This window comes from Gopherus flavomarginatus, chromosome 8 (assembly GCF_025201925.1).
Source record: "Gopherus flavomarginatus isolate rGopFla2 chromosome 8, rGopFla2.mat.asm, whole genome shotgun sequence".
NCBI lineage: Eukaryota > Metazoa > Chordata > Testudines > Testudinidae > Gopherus > Gopherus flavomarginatus.
This window is the reverse complement of record NC_066624.1, coordinates 98,361,709-98,382,407: the sequence shown is the minus strand read 5'-3', so window position 1 is coordinate 98,382,407 and position 20,699 is coordinate 98,361,709. Positions and strand designations below refer to the sequence as shown.

General features: G+C 36.4%; 1 protein-coding gene across 1 annotated transcript in view; it reads right to left on the bottom strand.

The window, feature by feature from the left end:
* Nucleotides 1-348: 348 nt before the first annotated feature.
* Nucleotides 349-20,699, bottom strand: part of SKIL (SKI like proto-oncogene) — a 34,572-nt gene continuing 14,221 nt past the window's right edge. Inside the window, exons 4-7 of the mRNA XM_050965923.1 lie at nucleotides 18,133-18,371; nucleotides 17,652-17,893; nucleotides 12,436-12,660; nucleotides 349-5,803 (exon numbers count right to left, since the gene is read on the bottom strand). Of these exons, the coding sequence (XP_050821880.1) occupies nucleotides 5,642-5,803; nucleotides 12,436-12,660; nucleotides 17,652-17,893; nucleotides 18,133-18,371 (868 nt within the window). The 3' untranslated portion in view covers nucleotides 349-5,641. The remainder of the gene's footprint in view (nucleotides 5,804-12,435; nucleotides 12,661-17,651; nucleotides 17,894-18,132; nucleotides 18,372-20,699) is intronic.

Here is a 20,699-nt window from a genome sequence, read left to right as displayed (position 1 = left end):
ACTGATGCTAAGGGCAGTGACACTTATGGAAAAGTGGACCTACAAGTTTTAGGAATGCAAAAGTTTTAGTAATGAAATCCTGGTCCCACTATAGTCAATGGGAATTTTGCTATTATTTTAATGGGGGCCTGGATTTCAGCCCTTGCATTAAAAAAAAACAAACAAAAAACAAAACACAACCAAACAAAAAAAACCAACCTAAGTATTTTGTAGCAGGAAGGTTATGTGTTTTTTTGAAAACAAGCCCTGAATGTTCCAATGTCCTGTGTAGAACTGTAATACTCAGAAAGGCCTTGCACAATGGTTAAGTTCACAGAGCATTGTAAATAAATACCATGAAAACAAGTGTTTTGACAGTACAGTTCTTTATTTGTATTTGAATGCACAATCTATACAGAATATTTACAAGGCATGAAAATGGAAAACAGCACAAAATACAATTGAGGTATAAGCTAAGAGCACAGTATGTCATGTTTCAATAAATATAATTCAAAATTTGTAAACTAAGTGACCAGATAGATGCATCGTTTTACTAAAACCATATAAAATATTGGTTAATCTCACGTGAGGTAGAGGACAGCTTTGCATGTCATGTAATGCAAACCACAGCAATGCTAACCATAAAACTGTACATCATTGGCAGAAAATTAAAAATCGTTGAATGCACTGATCATTTTATCTCAGGCTTTTTACTAATTTCAGAATAGTTATTCCACTTGTTGCCTTGATTAGAGATAGATTCTACAATGTTTTATCAGTTATTCTTTGTATTTGAAAGATTAATTATACTGCCATGTCACCATCAATAAATACTTCCAACAGCTAGCATGAAAACACAAAAATAGATTTGGTCAATCAATCACAGACCTTATAACCCTGGAAGGCAACATAACTGCAGCAAAACATTTTTAGACAAACTTTTATGTTTCCTAGAATTATTTTAAATACAGTACAACTGTGCTTTCCTTGTTTTCAAGTGAGGTATCTACATTTGAAGAAAAATATTGTAATAGATTTTTATTACATTTAGTTGATTTTCAAGTGTTTTGCTTTATTTTTAAAACCTTTTGATTTGCTGTGCTTGATGAAGAAATGTCTCAACCCACCAATTTTTCAAGAGTTTTCCCAACTGAAATAGTAACTCAACAGAAAACAAAATTTCTATCCTTAATAATAATGGAGACATATCATGAAATGTACCATGCAGTTGGTAAGTTGGTGACCTTTACTTTCACAAAAGTGACTACTAGGCAGAAAACTGACTGCCCTTTTGAACTAAAGGAGAAATGTAACAAACGTAAAATATTAGAACCAACATTCCAGTAAGGAAAACGTATGACTGCCTCTCATACTAAAAATGCAACAAACAAATATAACATTACCGAAATCTGCAGCTTTTTGTACTAAGATATTTTATTGTTGACAGCTTAGATAAAATTACTTAACCATTGCAAGCACAGAATTACAGATAGGTGTATTAAAGTATTTTGTTAACTTTACCATACTATAAAAAGTTCTGTCATGTGGATTAATTACATGGATTAAGTGCAGGGGAAAAAATCCAAAGTCAATATTTTTACTGACTAGTCAAAATATATACCCTACTAACAAGAAGTAAATTTTAGGAAGATGACTATGAAAGTATTTCAAGGCCAACTTCACAACTAATCCTACAAAAATGTTTCTAAAATTTCATATCCCATCATTATCGTTAATTGAAAATTTAATTTTTCAAATTTAATTTAATGCTTTTTTCAAACTAAAGCCAAGAATGTATGAATAAAAAGTTGTTCACGACTTCTAAAAGGTGGGCCTGAGCAGTGCCTGACAGGCCAACATACCAGTAGCTTTATACACCCTCTAACTTTACCTACTTTGCTAATTGCATTTTACCTTTATTATACACAAATAATTTTACACCTAAGCTATTAATATATTAAATATAGAATAAAAATACTTCAAGAATGTAAAACACAACCACTATATTTAGCCAGATTCTAAAGTTAAAGAGTAACTAAAGAATAACAAAAAGTAAAGCAAAGTTTCTTTGAACTAACTTCAAGATTTTGCTAACCTCTCTTTATTTAGTGTTAAAGGTTGCATTTTTGAATCTGAGTGATTTTACAGCTTCCAAAATTACAAAAGATTTACTACTCTTCTAAAGTCATTACATTTTTCTTGCAGAGTCAAGTCCACCTAGTATATGAAAGTTTTCCTTTAAATTAAAATGTATATTAATAAACTAGGTATTTGTGTTGAATATTAATTATTTTCTTCCAAAAGTGCTCTAGGCAGCTTTGCTTCTAGGGGTTCATTAATGAAGCTTTTAAAATTAAGAATATTTTAGTTTTTTTCTAAAAAAATTATTATGAAAATCTGGGAAACAAACTTCCTGTGTAAAAGACCAACACACAGAAACTAGAAACAAAACAAACTTAACTATTAATGTATAAAATTAGCATCATAAGACTAAGAGATTAAGTTCATATTAAAAGATTAACTTTTGCCACCAGTCTCTCTAAATGGGCATTCTAAGTCTGTATACATTGTCAAATAAGCAATTCATCATAATTACTCTAAGTTAGTAAAACAGCTCAACATAAAACTATTTATTCTAGAACTTACACAGTATTTACAATTTACTAGAAAACTATCTTTCAATGACTATGGACACAAAACCTATGGCACATTTGTATATATTTTATTACTTAAAATCCGTAAAAATTAAGTTTACACATGTGGAAATTGTGTTATGTAAATGATTATTTCTTTACTCAATGTAGGATTACAGTAATTTAAAAGTATTGTAAATTTAGAATTAAATGGTATATTTACAAAGTTACCTTTTAAAAGATTTTATTCAAATTTTAAGTGGGTTTTTGAGACAATTATTTTATAATTCAGAGGCCTTATCTGCAATGGGAATTGTTTTGCTAAAACTTACCACAGCTCCACCTCTGGTTACAGTAATGGGAATACTAGTATAGACTGTAGCCACTAGCATTTTAAACACTGTGTCATATAGACGGGTTTTGAACAGAGTTAGATAGCATGTGCTTACAATGCTGGGACATCCATGGAGCCCTGCCTACAGTAGCACTGGACTCCCACTGTTGTTACCACTGGTAAGTTGAACCAGTGGCAACAACAATGGGAAATTTTGCAGAAATCACCTAGCGTAGACAGAATCTAAAAGTGAAAACTGAATATATTACTACTACTGTAATTATCCAGTGAGGACTCTACCCATTCAACTACTAATACATGAAATACTGTGATAAATCAGCTAATTCAAGACTATTAAACAACCCCTTTAGGCCCTATCTACACTGGTGATTAAACTATGTGAGCCAACATCATTTGAAATGCAAGACACGCTCTGAAAAGTAAGTAAAAATGGTATAATGGGATTCTTTACTGCCTCAATGACATTCAGATCAAACATTTTCTGTTTATGAGAAGATAGGGTATTTTCCCAGCTGCCAACTAGCACTCACAGCCTAAGGCCTGAGAGCCAAGCTGTGTTCTTTTAGGAGCCAACATCCAATAATAAGGATTTTGCAGTTGGAATGTGGTCAACAGTTTTTTTGGTATGTAAACTAGACTAGAACACAGCTCACTCTCCCATAGCTGTATTGACTATGTATACAGTAGTAAGACTTTTTTATTTTTTTTGGTCTTTAAAGCAAACAGACATGACGTTGAATACAAAAGCATAGAAGGAGCAAACAGGAACTTCTGTCCCCACCCCGCAGCCCCCTTTAAATAGTTTGACTTGCCCAGTTTAGATAGGTATGCCCGTTTTTAAAAGAATGATCCAAAGATGCCAGAGAGAAAACTTTGTACTCTGTAATCCATAATGGCAAGGGACACAACATTTCAAACTGCTTCATTTAACCTGCTTTAATCCTCAGTGTAGATGGGACATTAAGAATTTATTAAAATTCTAAAAGGGTGTCCAACACATATTCTTAATTTTACCTCTCCAAACTTGAACAAGCAGTATATAGCACATATGCCAACTTAATCTTTCTTTGTACAATATTTCCTATTTCATTGAAATAGATTGTGAAAAAATTAAAATGCATGCAAAGTTTTGAATTTTAGCTCACTCAGAACAAAAATGGAAGCAGATATTTTTATTCATGGTTTTATCTAACACTAGTTTAACCCTGGAGAGAACAACAAAAACACAAACATCGTAGCAAAACAATTTTAGTTAACAGTGGATTCAGATTATGGAACATGGAACATGAAACTACTAAAAATATTTCTAATCAACAACTAAAGTCTGTCATTAGAGATCCGTCAAACTTTTTGGAAAGAAGTAAAAGACTGTATTTTTTCACCCAATTTTGTAATAATGCTTTTAATATGTCAGGATTCTAATAATAAGGCATTCTAAATCTAACTCTTTGTGACCAGGATTTTTCAACATTAATGTCAGGTACACCAATATAGGGATTCTGTACTTCTATCCATTTTTAAATATTATGGGTTGAACATGCAGTACTTTTGCAGATTATGGTAACACTTCCAATGTTATTTAACCATACAAAGTAACAAAATGACTTTTGAAGTGTCATAGCTCACTTTTTTTTTTTTTTTAACTTTTTACTAATTACCTAAATGTCAATAAGGCCTGTTTCTACATACTAAAATAAATCTGTAGAGAAGAGAGACTTTTGGATATCAGAGTAACTAACACATATGAATGATAACAACTGTTATTCTCCAGAGCATTAATATTTTCAAAACAATGTTAATAATCCAAATGTTCAGGGTTTCTACAATATAGCCGTCAATTTTTTTTTTAAAGACTTTCTTCAATAGCTGTTACATGAAAAGGCTGGGGGGGGGGGGGAGGAAGGAAAGGAGGGAGATGGGCAGGGAGCAGAGGGAGGGAGATTTTTATACTTTAAGATGCACAGGATTCCGTTTCAGTTGTTCCTTTTCACACTGAAATGCATAATAATGTTATCATCCTCCAAAATGCCCACAGAATTCAACTTAGATTTTGAAATTCTTCCATTTTGATAACAGACATTTAATAGCAACAATTAAAAATAACAGTTTGAAAATTCATACAGATGAAATTATGGAAAAAACCTCTGGCTATTAAATTTCTGATGGTCAATTTTCTTTTATTGGCATGCCAACATGCAGCATTAATTTACAAATGAAGAGCTGCCCTTATTGTCACTGAATTTTTCATTGTAACCTAAATTCTGTTTTTCTATTTTAGGTTTTGAAATTATCAAAATTAAAAAATATATATTTCTATAACTGGATATGCAATAAGTAGCAAAATAAAAATGACCACAATATATTTTAAGCATATAATGCTACTTTGAAAAGGTGCAGAGTCCTCAAGAATGCATTAGAAATATAGGCAGAAATTGTTCTAAAACAAAAGGTTTCATATTGTTAATAGCTGTCTGAGAAAAAACACCAGTACAAATAAATGCAGATTTTCATTAGTTAAGAAAATCTAAAAATGTATATCAAGATATATATCATCACCTTGGTTTTTGTTTTGGGAACTACAAATACTTTGTCTTATCATACAGGTAAATTGCGCACAGTTCAACTACAAACAACCCAGCTTGAAGGATACAACTGAGATTCCCTCTACCAATTTCTATTTTCCTTTTCCAATCTTTGCAGATTTCAAAATCTGAAGTTTCAGTTCCTTGATCATCATCTCTAACTTTTCTCTTGCTTCTCGTTCTTGTCTCAGTTCATCTTGAAGCTCTTGTCTATCTGTCTCTGCATGATCCAGTCTCTGTCTTAGTTCTGCCAACTGCACAAATAATTAAAAAAGAGGAGAGAGCAATTTTTCTTTTTTAAATTTTAACATATATATTTGTAAAGGCCAAGTATTCATTTAATGAGCCAGCTGATTAATGTTGTAAGTATCAGATAAAAATATTTCAGATGAACAATGTGTCTCAGATTAGTTTATATAGACTTTTTTAAAATAAAGAATCTTTTTCAAAAAGTTGCAATGTACTGGTACGCTATTTAATGGCAACAAGGTAATACTATATATGCATACCCACTGTGGTACAGTACAAGTAGATCCCCACATTGTGTATACACCAGACCCTTGCTAGAACGTGGGATTTGGGATCCATGCACGGTAGCACGTTAATGTGGGGACCGCGTTAAAATGAATTGCAATTAGTAATTAAATTTGGGATCCATGGCCACGACCGTGTTATATGCAAATTTGCGCTATATAGATGCACGTTCTAGTGAGGGTTCGGTGTACTTATATATGTTTTCATATTAGTATATAAACTGTCATACCACATCATATCATTAGTACATGTAATCAGATATTAAGTCCCTGCCAGTGGTCAATACCAGATGCTTTTCATATTCCATAATTTTTGTTCTCTCCGTTTATTTGCCTTGCCTGACAAAATGCTATTTTATTCCGTAGGCATTAACGTGCCTCTATAACTAAGGATGTCACCAGAATAAGATATGATGGGATGGTCAGGTATGATTACCTTTAGTTCAAACCAAAGAGAACTCCGCAAACTAAACAGAAGAAGACTATTTAAATTAATAAATTTGCTAGTCTCTAAGGTGCCACAAGTACTCCTCGTTCTTTTTGCTGATACAGACTATTTGGCTACCACTCTGAAACCTACATATATATGTATAAGTTAAAACGAGCATACATATAGCACAAATAGTTTGAATAATATAAAATCAATGTGCTTACTTCACTAAGAAAGCCATGCTAAGTGAAAAATATATTGTAAAATACTCCAAAGCCAAGAAATTCAGAGCTACAGTTCAAACTCACTAGAGCGATAGAGAATTTAAATTAAATTTGCTACATGAAGTTACCTACTTTTGCAAAGACAATGACCTCCATACCAAATCATTCTTGGCAAACTGATTAGTGTATACACTATGCTCTTGGGATTACATACTATCATTTCAATGTCACATGTCGATCATGCTGGAAACTCATACCCAAAGTTAACCTGGTCGCCATGAGCATACACACACTTCTCTCCTTAGCAATCAATTCAATATGTTCAATATATTTTATTACTTAATGTTGAAGATAAACTGAAGAACCTGATGACCAGTATGCAAATGATACGGTAATGCCAAGCTACAAGTTCCCTCATAGAATTCTTTGTTCATTTCTGGCAATGACACTGATGAAGATTTTGTTGATCTGATAGCTTGAGGAGGTGATCTGTTAGAGTTGGTTGGAACATTTTGACAAAAACATGACATTTTTGCATTGTTTTCAGTTTTCCAAAGAGTTAGTAATTGGTGACCTTTGAAGGCCTTTTTTCCCCATCTGCTAAGGAATAGTGTTCCATGTACAATGGGTGATGTGGAAGAAGATGAAGAAATATTGTTTTGAGAGACTAATGATGCACCAGCGTCAGTAAAGTGATTGTGGCTAATGGCCTAAATTATCAAAAGTGACTACTGATTATAGGTAGGGCCCTGCATAAATAATGATTTCACAGAGCACAGAAATTGTAAAAATTCCCGCAAATTGTGAATATCACTCAATTTCAAAGATGAGTTTCACAACTAAATTTAGTCAATTTCAGGGACAGAATCAATTGATTAAACTCACTTGTAAAATTAATTCTAGCCTTGAAACTGACTACGCGTATTTGTAAAACTCATTTAATGCAAACTCTGGGAAATTCAATACTTTGCCATTCACACTGTTGTGAATTCACTACTTTAAAAAAATGTGATTTATACAGGACTCTAACTTATGGATACCTAACCTGAGATACCTTAAGGAGCCTGATTATCAGAAAATGCTAAACACTCATCCTCTGAAAATCAGGCTCCTTTAAGATATTGCAAGTTAGGCATACAAACTTTAAGGCACCCAAAATCATCAGTCACTTCTGAAAATTCAGTTCAGCATGTCTTAAAGATCTTGGATAAGGAAAGATTTATATATAAAAGCAACTCAGCTAATATACAAGACAAAAAAGTGGAAAAGAGGAGAAACCTCTTGAATTTCCTTGAAGTACCATTTTTTAATATAATTTCTATAGTATGTCTCTCGGAGGTGGAACCAACTCAGAAGGAGAAAAAAATGTACAAGTTTGCCCCACTGGTTCAAGGACCATTAAAAGGGCGAATGTTTCATTATCCATTTCAGCCACTGGAGTGTGTCTAATTCCTATGTAGGGGTTTTATATACATACCAGACCAACACTTTGGAAGCAAATTATGATGTTTGGAGGATTCCTATAAGTTCCCAAGGGATTTTCCAGATGATTTTCCAATCAGCTTTTTAAAGGCTTGGAATTAAATTACCTTTACATGTAGTATGTTTTAAAATTTCTTCTATTTCTCGTTTCTAGTAGTACAGGGAATACATCTGAAGCAAATAAGACCGCCCTGCTGAGACTATGTAGAACTACAGCACTCACAGCCAAGTGCCTGTAAAACCAAAACTGTCTGAAGCAGCTCTTTAGTAATCCATAGGTACATATAAAAATTGTACAAACACATACACCAAGCATTTACACCATAATTTTGGCCGGATGGTGGCTCTAAGAGCTCACATTTTAAGAACAAAGGAAAACGTATCCACTGTGTCCTAATGAGTCTAAACTGGTTTGAAAAGATCTCTGAACTGAAATAAAAGTCTCCCCATTCTTTTTTTAAGAAGGTGGTGGGAACAGCAGATATGGATGCATTTTTGAAAAGTGACATTAAGCCTAATGCAGTAAAAACAAAGAGGAGAAATGAGAGAAATAAATCAAATATTGAAGCCATCTAGTAGAGAATTGTAATATAAATATAACATTCATTTGGGTTTTGGTAAGAGTGTCTCTTACATTCAAACTCCTTTCCCCCCAGAGGAACTATCATGGATTCAGGTGTCTTACTCTAGATTTTTCCTCCCCTCCATTCCTCTCCTTTCACAAAACTTTTTAGGAGAGAAGTGGAAACTGGAGAAGCCTGCTGATTTTTTTTTTTGGGGGGGGTTGGAGCTCAGCCAAGTTGCTCAGAAGGGTACCTTAAACAGTGATGACAGTTATACTCCAGCTCCCTAATTGACTCATGTATATTGATAATCCAATAATTTATCTACAGCAAAAGGGCCTAATGAAATCTGAAGAACTCATCTACCTCTACAGCTGTGGGTAGCCCACCCAGACTAAAATGTCTTGGAGGGATAAAGGAGAATAGGATTAGCAAAGTAGGAGATTCAGATAGCTGGGCACTTACACAAGTGTAAGCATTTTCTACTTTTTCTGAAGTGTGCCAGACACAGCTAGACCTCTTTCTTCATGATCGAGGCCAATTAGATGGTCATTTGACAGTGGCAGGCTGTTACCATGGACTCCTTGACTCTACTACTGTGCTTCTGTGGAGAGCAGGTAACAGCTGGAATGAAATAATATGCATAATGCCATTGTGATGTATGCAGTGCAGAAGCCAGGAAGAGAGCCTCTGATTGCACTTTCTTGCAGGATTCCAGGCATTTGGAAGGATCCATTGGCAGGCTAGTGATACTGGCTAAACTGCTCCACCGTACTTTGTAGGGAACTGGTGGCAAGTATGGTAAAATGGCAGATTAGACTAGACCATTTTGCTACACTCACTGAGGGAGCCAGGAAGAAGGGACTTGCACTCACAACACCCTCAGGATGGTCTAGCAAGAAGAACAGCGATCCAGTTTAGCTCTGAATTCTGCTTTTTCTTGGCTTCCCAGCAGAGGGGCATTTCTCACAATTTAAAGCTCTCAGAGGTAGAGAGCAGAGCCTGCAGATGTTTTCTATGATAAAAACAGTGAACTCAGGATCTCTGGAATGCTACACCCAGCCTCTGAAGAAATTATTGTTCAAAAGAATCATACTTCACTCAGGTGTGGCTGTGATTGATGCTGACAGGTATGGCCAAAATCAATTGCTAGTAACATAGAAATAATTAGAGAAAAACGCTTGAATAAGCTATACTATCCAGTTGAACCACACAGCTAAACAATTGGGAGTTTATATGAAAGAAATGTGTTTAGCCTCATAAAGCTAACTTTTTAAAAAACTCTTTGGAGAATAATTTACTGCTTGAGCCCTCCAAAGAATGTACACTGTACAAAAAACATATTGAACACAATTATCTTCATAAAACAGAATATGCTGTTGTCTGCAGTAATGGGGCTTGTACCAGATGTTTAGTAAATCGAACTACACACAGAAAGGATTATTTCTGACAGCAGAGGTTATGAATCCTACTGAGCAGAATGTCATGAAATTAAGCTCAACAGAAAGGATTTCTGATCCTAAACCAAATCCTTCTTCATTCAGCCATGTGACGAAGTGGGGCTGCTCTCAATGTTTCCTCTGAATACTGTAGGGATGCCTCAGTTTCCCCTATGCATTTCTTAAGTCGCTAAATGGTGGAATAAGGGAGTGTAATTGTTGCAGAGCAAAGGGCCAGTGCACCTAAATGGCTGACACATTGTCTCCTGGCAACTAATGGCCTGGGCCCTTACCCCCTGCAAGGAGATAGCTAAAGGTGTTGGAGAACATAGGAATCAGGTGACCTCCTGGCCCGGGAAAGGGACAAAGCCCAGAGGAGGAGGGGCTAGAGCGTGAATCAGTTTGGAGCTGGCTGGGGACTGTGGAGTGAAGCGCAGACGTGGTTGTCTGGCTCACTGCCTCCCAAAATAGACCTGGCTGAGGGATCCTGTTCTCTGTATCTACAAACTCTGTTTTAGACCGTGTTCCTGTGATCTAATAAACCTCTGTTTTACTGGCTGGCTAAGAGCAATGTCTGACTGAGAAGTGGGGATGCAGGAGCCTCTGGCTTCCCGAGGACCCCGCCTGGGTGGACTCACTGTGGGAAGCACACGGAGAGGCAGAGAATGCTGAATGTTCCAAGGTCAGACCCAGGAAGGTGAAGCCATGTGAGCTTCTTGCCCTGAAGACAGTCTGCTCACAGAGAAGAGACTTCACCAGAGTCCTGACTGGCTTCATAGGGAGCAGTTCCAGAGCATCGCCCAGGGACTCCGTGACAAGCCAGTAGCTGCTTTTCATCTTGTGGTACTTTTAGTATAGAAAGGAAAATATAATTTTATTGATGAGTTGATCACAAAGCTTATTGATTTGGTCGTTTAGAATTGGTTTATAAATAATTAGGATGACTAGATCTCTATGACAGAAGGACTGAGACCTGAAATAATTCAAGTTTCATGGTAAGCAAAATTTATAAAAAAAATATTTAGAAGAGTCAGAATCCATGCTACCTGCTGAAGTATCTAGCAGGATGACAGACGCTAGCTCCTACAGAAAAGAACAATGATATAGATTAAAAGTTATTCAGTCTAAAGAAGTGAAAATCACCACAGCTTTTGACATAGCAACCTTGGAGACAGGAAAGCTGGGGGAACTTCCAGAGGTAATGAATCGGGAGACAATCATGGGATGAGGAACCCAGACTCTGGCCTTCCTCTCCAAGAGGACTCTTAATCAAATGAAAATCTATGAAAAGTAGAGGTGGCCTCACCTGATACTGTAGTGGACTCTGAACATACAAGGGAAGCTGTCAGTCTAATCCAGGGGTCGGCAACCTTTCAGAAGTGGTGTGCAGAGTCTTCATTTATTCACTCTAATTTAAGGTTTCACATGCCAGTAATACATTTTAACATTTTTAGAAGGTATCTTTCTCTAAGTCTATAATATATAACTAAATTATTGTTGTATGTAAAGTAAATAAGGTATTTAAAATGTTTAAGAAGCTTCATTTAAAATTAAATTAAAATGCAGAGCCCCCTGACCAGTGGCCAGGACCCAGGCAGTGTGACTGCCACTGAAAATCAGCTTGTGTGACACCTTCGGCACCCATGCCATAGGTTGCCTACCCCTGGTCTAACCAAAGTGTAGCCAGAGAAGGGACTGCTTTCAAGAAATATAAGCATTCTTTTTTTCTCTACAACTAAAAATGAGAATATTTTATTTTGTTTAGCTTACAAGTGCAAATCTAAATGTATTAAGCAAACCATTTTTGTTTTAACTGCATTTTCTCCTCATTGTTAAAAAGTCTCGTTTTTATTAAATTACTGTGGTATGGTTTAATGCAGGCATCCCCAAAAAGAAGAGAACTGCATAACCTCTAAGGAGAGATACTGACAGGTAAAGAGTTTCTGTGCCCTATGTCCCCTTCAACATAGGACACCTCTGTACATGCCTGTTGACCAATCTCCATGAGCTATGTTGCCATCAGGTGAACAAGAGGGAAAAGGCCAAAGAAGATGATGAAAGCTGGTAGTGGTACAGCTAACACACTTCATCATAACGTTCAAAAGATGACCTAGCAACAGCCTAGTACAGTTAACTTTACTTGGCAATTTCATAATTAACTAGGTGGTGCAGGACAAAACACAAGACAGATTTCAAACAATATTTGTCTCCTTACCTGTGCTGCATATTCAGCTTCTTTGTCCTTTTCTAAATTGGAGTCACAGGTACACTTTTGCCTCATCACTTGTTCCAGTTTTTTCTCCAAGTCTCTCTGCTCAACATAAAATTCTTCCATTCTTTGAGCATGCTCAGTTTGCAAAGATTCAAGTTCTTTTTGTAAATTCTGCTGCTCCTCAGTTAGTTCCTTCATAACTTTAGAGTTACTTAACATTTCCACTTCCTGTCAAGAAATGATGAGGATTATACATAGAGTTATTCTAAAATCACTACAGTCAAAATCAGTGTTTCTATTAATTTAAATGGGTCTCTGGAATTACTGAGGAGAAACAATCAGATTGTCCACTTTGCTGCTGTGTAAATAGGAGTGTTGAATTCTGTAGTAATTATGCAATATAACAAAGTGGTATTGCCAAACACCCAGAGCTTCCAGAAACCAACTCACAGGTCGCAAAAGTGAACCTATGTGAGCAGCTGTTTCATTTTGTAAACCAATTAAAATAATAAGAATATTACATTTGTTCTTTTATATGAAAATGCAGAGATCAGAATGGGCTGGCTTGTGGCAGTTTAGCAAGTCAGTATTTTTTCTGGATATTGCTAAGTCTCTGAACCAGGCGTAATCAAACTAGTGATATATACCAGAGTCTACAGGCAGCCTGAAATAGCAGCTCTGGGAGGCGTGAGTTATCCCATTTTACCTCAGTTGTGTTGATTCTAAAGTTAATTATACCAATGTTAAAATGGAATTAACTACTTTATTGCTGGTCAAAGAACACATGAAACAAAGACAATGCTCAACTGACAAATGCATGCAAAGCATGCGTGAAAGAGAGAGAATCATACTGTGAAGATATGAACAATCTGATGCAAGTGGCATCTTGCTTTGGGGCCTCAAGTGGACAGACTTTAGTTTGTGATTAGAGCTTACGATAATTATATTTAGCTTTTTCTTCAATTCAGTTCCTGTACTACAATTTCTCTGATAAGTATCTATGGAACAGAGGGTTTTAAGGCTAGCTATGGAGAGCTGCAGAGGTCTCTGCTACCACAAATAGAAGGGAAAGAAATCTTCTGTATTTAAATTATTTTTTCCTTGATTTGAGTTTAACAAAGAAGCACAGCCAAACTGATGATGACAATATACTTTCAAGAGGAGAGATATTTTTCTGCTGCAAGGGGAAAAACAGACAAACCTAGCTGGAATATTTAGTTAGAAAGTTACTATAAAAGGGAAATCTTTGTAAGCAGCCTAAACAGTAAATATAAACATATTTGAAGCTGGAAAAAGTGGTTAACTGAAAACTTAATTACTACATGGAACCAAAGAGGAAGATAATATTTATACTTTCACAAAAGTTTATTTTTGTTTAAATACCAACACACAGCATCTTTCATCCACAGATCTCAATGCACTTTACAAAGGTAGATAACTATCATTTTTCTCCATTTTACAGATATAAAAACTGAAACATGGAAAAGTAAACTGACTTGCACAAGTTCACAGTGAGACAGTGAAAGAGCTGACGACAGAACCCAAACCTCCTGACTCCAAGTCTGGTGCCCTAGAGATTGAACCATATAACTTCCCTGCAACTCTGAAACAAGTCTTGTACCTGGTGCTGGTGCCCATTATAAAAATCAAACATCTACCAAACTGTGACACTAGAGGGAAGGACTGGTGAAAAACTATATTGTGATGCATGGAATTAGAGTCAATATTTCAAAAGCTATCATTTGGTGGTAAAAAACCTTGTGGGATCAGCCAAACCACAACCAACTGAACAGAAAAGTTGATGGTATGGAACACAAAAGGAGCAGAACATATATAGGCCAAAAAGGGGCCTAGGACAATCAACTGCAGTGTTTTTAGCCACAAATGAATAATCCTGGAATAAATTTCACAAAAATCTAGAATAAAATCATAACATATGAACAATGACCTAGAGCAACTCAATCCTTTGCTGAATTTCATGCTCAATCCACCTGAAAAGAGAGACTTGCCTACTGAGAAGTGATTGAACCTTACCGGGGTTTGAAACACTATTCAATAGTTTTTGACAAATGTTTATTTTTTAACTTTTGGTGCTGAAGAAAAAAATCAAGATTAAAATTAACACACATTCTAATTAAAAAACAAGCATTATAAAAATCACTATAGCACATATTAAATGGATTAAAAACTGGCTGACAGATGTCAAAACACAATTGTTAGTAGGAAATCATCAATGAGTGGCATGTTTTTACTAGGGTTCTATAGGGATTAATACTTAGCACCACACTTTTCAGTATATATTTTTGTTAAAGATCCGGAAGAAGAATAAAATCACTGCTGATAGAGTTTGCAAATGGCACAAAGATTGGTGGACTGGAAATAATGACATCATTTATACAGAACACTCTAGATCAGTGCTTCTCAAAGCCAGTCCGCCGTTTGTTCAGGGAAAGCCTCTGGCGGTCTGGGCCGGTTTGTTTACCTGCCGTGTCCTCAGGTTCAGCCGATCGCAGCTCCCACTGGCCACAGTTTGCTGTCCCAGTCCAATGGGGGCTGCAGGAAGCGGTGCGGGCCATGGAATGTGCTGGCCGCCCTTCCCACAGCCCTTATTGGCCTGGAGCGGCGAACAGCAGCCAGTGGGAGCCATGATCGGCTGAACCTGCGCATGCGGCAGGTAAACAAACCGGCCCGGACCACCAGGGGCTTTCCCTGAACAAGCAGCGGCCTGACTTTGAGAAGCTCTGCTCTAGATGACTTGGTATTCTAGACACAACAGACAACTTGAGTTTTAATTCAGCCAAATGCAAGATCTTACATCCAGGATGGAAGAATGTAGACCATATTTACTGGATGGGGGGGGGGGGGGGGCTGTATCCTGGAAAGCAGTGAAATTGAAAAGGATTTAGGGGTCAGGGTAGATAACTAATTGACATGAGCTTCGATTGTTATGCACTGGTAAAAGGCTAACAAAATCCTTTTGACTGTATAAAGAGGAATATCAAATATAAATTCAAAGCTGTCATTATCTGTTTATATGGCCTGAGTGGGACTACTGCTGAACAGTGTGTTCAGTTTTGATGTTCACACCTTGAGATGACGTTGAAAATCGAAAAAAGTTCAGAGAATTGCTACAAGAGTAATTTAAAGTTTGGCAGACATGCTTTACAGAGGGAGACTCAAAGAGCTCAATCTATTTTATTAAAGGAAGGGTTAAGAGGCTACTTGATCACAGTCTGTAAGTTCCTACAGAAAAGGAGAAGACTCCTGGTACTAGTGGGCTCTGTAATCTAGCAGGCAAAGACATAACAAGATCCAAAGTCCAGAAGTTCAAGCTAGAAAAATTCAAACTGGAAATAATGCACTTTTAAGGAAAAAACAATGAAAGTACTTAACCATTGGAACATCTTATCAAATGTGTGCTTTCTCGGTTACATTAAGTCTTTAAATCAAGATTTGATGTTTTCTTTAAAGATATGGTCTAGTTCAGTCATAAATTATTGGCTTTAAGGCAGAATTACTGGGTGAAGTTCAATGTTTTGTCAGACTAAGTGATCATAAAGGTCCTTCGTCGCCTTAATCGGTAATTCTGTGAAGATGGCTGTGGAGTATGTATTTACCTGCTAACTGAACTAGAGAGTTAACACAGTGACATTACTTAAGCCCAGATCTTGCAATTTACTCTGTGTAGGAACAAAGATCTGCCCACACTGAACCAGCTGCAGGATCAGTGCTAATATTTATTCATTCAAGGTAAAGATTACCACAATGTCAACAGGATCTATATATCATTGACGGTGCTAAACTTTATCGCAGGGTTTATGAGCGACTCAACTAGAGCAAAGGTCCTTGTGCATATGTAGATGCAAAGTTCAAGTATAAACAAACAAAAAAACTTTATTTCATACTAAACTAAATAAGCATGAAATTCATCCCACTGCAAAGGGCCTGCTCAAAGCCTTGGGCATCAAACAAGCCCTTAACCTCTGCATTGGACTGAATTTCAGCCTCATTTACTATTAAATTATATTTTCACGTACATAAGGCCTAGAGTAAAATTTTGGTATACAAATGTAGCGTGCATGCATAAAAATTGTGTGAATACAACTTTAGCTGGAACATTAGGTCACTATTTTTGTAATGCCAATGCTGTTTAATTCTAGTTAACAACAGAAACATCCTGTAAAAAAAGGAAATTTAAGTACAGTACCTGAATTGTGTTTTAAAAATATATTACACTACTCTGGAAATGACATTTTATTATTGCTTAATTAAATCTTAGCTATCAATGAATGCAGCATTGCTACATTATTTCAAAAGTAAGTGTACCATATTGTACCACATGCAAAGATAAAAGGCAAAGCTTTTGTTATCTGTCAATCCTAAATGCCAATGATAGCTAGTAGAAGGTTGAGATTTTTCTAGTGACCAAACCTCCTCAATTTTTCAACCACAGATATAAACTCAAAGTATAGTTTTATTCATTAAGAATTCTTCCCTTTTGTTAATTTTACTGAATAGGTTAAAAGCCTAAGACATGATCTGACAGTATGTGAGAGATGATCTTAAATTTTATTCAGAACTGAGTCAAATAATTATTGTTCAAGTAGCTAACAACTTGCAGCTCATCTGAAATAGTTAAATTTAGAGTAAATTATGTCAACTGCTAGTGAAACAAAGGAAGGAAGTTTCTATTCCGGTAATGGTTCAGACAGCAGCAAGATCTTAAACTATCTGGCATGTGATAGAAAAAACACAGGGTTTGAATACAGTCAGCTATTAAGCTACACTTTAATTATTAAGGTCATATACTAGTTGAGCGTTTAGCCTCCAAACCTACAAATTAACACCATATAGGACCTATAGATTATTTTGGTTAAAAAGTGGATTTTGACAATTATACTTAAAGAATTCTATTAAAATATGTAATATCTAAGCACCAAAAATTAATTAGAAAGTGAAGCACGTGGATTTTTTTTCTCCCAAGCTGCAATACACATGTACCAAGATCTGAAACTTGGTAAAATCCATTAAAAATGGTTTTATAGTTTATACTGAAAATGTTAACATAACTTACATTAGAAAGACAATATAGTGAATTTCAGGTTCCTAATATGAAGTATCACTTGTGCTTTATTTTTAATAGTAGTACTGATTCTAGGATCAACAAGCTAACAGGAACAACAGTTTTCTGGTAATAAAATCAAAGGTTGGTACTATACCATTTGAAGCTGCTGCTTCTTTTGCAAAATAGTATTCAGTTTTTCTTGCTGTTTAAGGTAGGTTTTCATTACTTCCTCCATGATTCTTCCCTTGTCATCTTCACAACTGATGTCCTTGATAGTAGTTGGGGATGAGGTTTGTGCACCATTGCCTATTTCAACCTGGTTAGATTCAGCAGTGGCTTTGGAAGTGGCATGTTCAGATTTCCCTTGTCTTGCAGAATTAGTTGACATAGGTGGATCTTTAAAAGACAAAAAGGTAGCAAAACACTTGTGGAAATTTGTTTGTTGAAATTCCAGATTGCAAAAATACAAAGCAATCTATAAGATTATGTAAAATGCATAAGAATGTAAAAAAGAATGCAGTAATATATGAAAATTACAAAATTGGCTTCCCTTTGATCTTTACTAAAATAGATATTAATGGGTATAAAAGCTGAAAGAACATGAAAGCAAGTTTCAAATTTCATTATCTACTCACCCACACTTTTATGCAGTTCTGTGCTAGTTTTTAAGTCGATTTTTTCCTGCTCTTCAAGAGAGAGTTCTGGATATGAGGCAGCTTTTTTGTGTTTAACACTATTGACTTGTTTCTGTGACTGTCCAGGTAAAGATTTAATTACTTCTGAAATCTTGACTGCTGTTTTTGTAGCTTCTTTACATTGCAATGTAAGTGATACATTTGGAGCAACCACTTTATCACACATGTAAAGGTAATAGCTGAAAGAGTAGAATAGCAAAATTAACAAGAAAAACTAAGATTTAACAAAAGTGAATTAAAGCAGCAGTAAGTTATATTTAAGATGATTTCAAATATCAAATGTTGTATACGTATAAAAAAATTGCAAGAAAAAATAAATGAATGCCAGAGGATGTTGTGAAGGCCAAGACTATAAACAGGGTTCAAAAAATAACTAGATAAATTCATGGAGGATAGGTCCATCAATGGCTATTAGCCAGGATGGGTGACAAGGAATAGATCACTTGTTCTGTTCAGTCCCTCTGGGGCACCTGGTATTGGCCACTGTCGGAAGATGGGATTCTGAGCTAGTTGGACCCTTGGTCTGACCTAGTATGGCTGGTCTTATGTTCCCTTTTAAAATTGTTCTTGTATAATAGAAAGCATAGCTATTTACTGAATCTTTATGCAGTGATTACATAATCTAGGATCTTCAGAACCAAATCAAATGGAGGAATCCAATTTTCAATTGATTGCTTTAACATGACACACAAATTCCTCATTTGGATGCAAAAAATAAAATAAAAAATATAAAGGCACTTATGCATGTTAAATGACCGTTTTAGTTTCTCAAGTCTTAATCTGAGGATTCAAATGTTGGATATGGAAATCCCATTAAAGATTCTTCTTTTAAAAACTGGGTTCAGAGGCTCTAGATTGTTATAAGACGCCTTAGAACTCTTACAACTCTTTCATTAACAGTATGTCACTGTAATAAGTTGTTAGAGAAGATTACCAAGGTGAAATCAGCAGTTGCACTCAGAGATTAATCATATTCCTTAACTAAGTGGGATGTTAAAAGGGTCATTTCTTCTCTGAACATTATTTTTGAGAGCCAGATTTATGTACAATGCACTGCTGGAATCTCCCAACCTACTTCATTCAGTATCAAAAAGAAATGTATATTTAATCATCAATACATTAGTCACACAGCAAATATATTTTATCACAGAAAGAATTCACATCTTAGATGACAGTGAAAAGACAGAAGGAAAGCATTATAGTCATACAGTTTTGAAGAATCGTAATTAAATAAACATTACATTTTCAGTTCAGAAGAAAACTTCTTCCCACGAATCTTAACTATTAGGTCTCGTGCAATGTTACCTCTAAATTTTTACATCCATGTGCGGAATGAATTTTGTTATGTGCACCAATATGGAGGTGATGTGTGGCAAGGGTGGGGCTGAGGGGTTTGGAGTGTGGGAGGGGTCCCTGCCTCTGTTGAGTTCTAGCAACCATCCTAGTTCTGCAACAACATGAGGTGGCAACATCTTCCTGTCCATCCAGGATATCACTAGAAAGTAGACTGACAAAAGCCAGCGTTATGGAAACCACAGAAGAAGTCAGACATGCAGCTTCATGTATGTGCATGTTGACATATGGCCCAAACCTCCATGGCAGGCCAGTATCATTGTAGCCAAGCTTGATTTTTACCTTAAGTAGTAGTAATTGCAATGACAGGAATTTGTCCTCAAGAAGATGCACCCTCTCTTACCTGTAATTGACCATAATTTCCATGAACTCTACAATGTGTGATATGAGATGATTTTTCAATAGTTCACTAGGAGGCTCATCTGAGCAAACAGAGAGTGCATATTTGAGGCTTATCATCATCTACTGCTGGGACCTGTCTCTGATCAGCCAATAGTCCAGATAACGATAGACTTGGATGCCCTGTCTTCTTGGTGCGCCACTACCACTGTCTGAATGGCAGTAGTTTGTATTAGTAGAGATCTGGCCCTACTGTGAACCTCAAGTAGTTTCTGTGGGCCAGGTTGATGGCTATGTGAAAGTACATGTCCTGTAAGTCAAAAGCCAAGAACCAATAAAGTGCCTGAAGAGATGGAACGATGGAGGTGTTATCATCTTGCATATGAGGCCATGTATGTATTTGTTCAATCCTAGATCTCTGGATCCTGAACAAAGACCAACCGCTTTTCTTCTTTGGGATATGGAGTAGAAACCTCTCCTCCTATATCCTAGAAGTGGTACCTCTGTGGCAGTGTTCCCTCTAATTTTTTACATCCATGTGCGGAATGAATTTTGTTATGTGCACCAATATGGAGGTTATGTGTGGTGGTGGTCAGGCCGAGGGGTTAGGGAGGGGGCTCAGGGCTGGGGCAGAGAGTTGGGGTACAGGGGGATGAGGGCTCTGGCTGGGGGTACAGACTCTGGGATAGGACTGGGGATGAGGAGATTGGAGTGTGGGCTCTTCTCCCCAGCCACGGCAGTTCCGGCGGGCCTGGGCTGGGTCAGGTGAGGGGCTCCTCACCCCGGCAGTTCCGGCAGGCCTGGGCTGGGCCAGG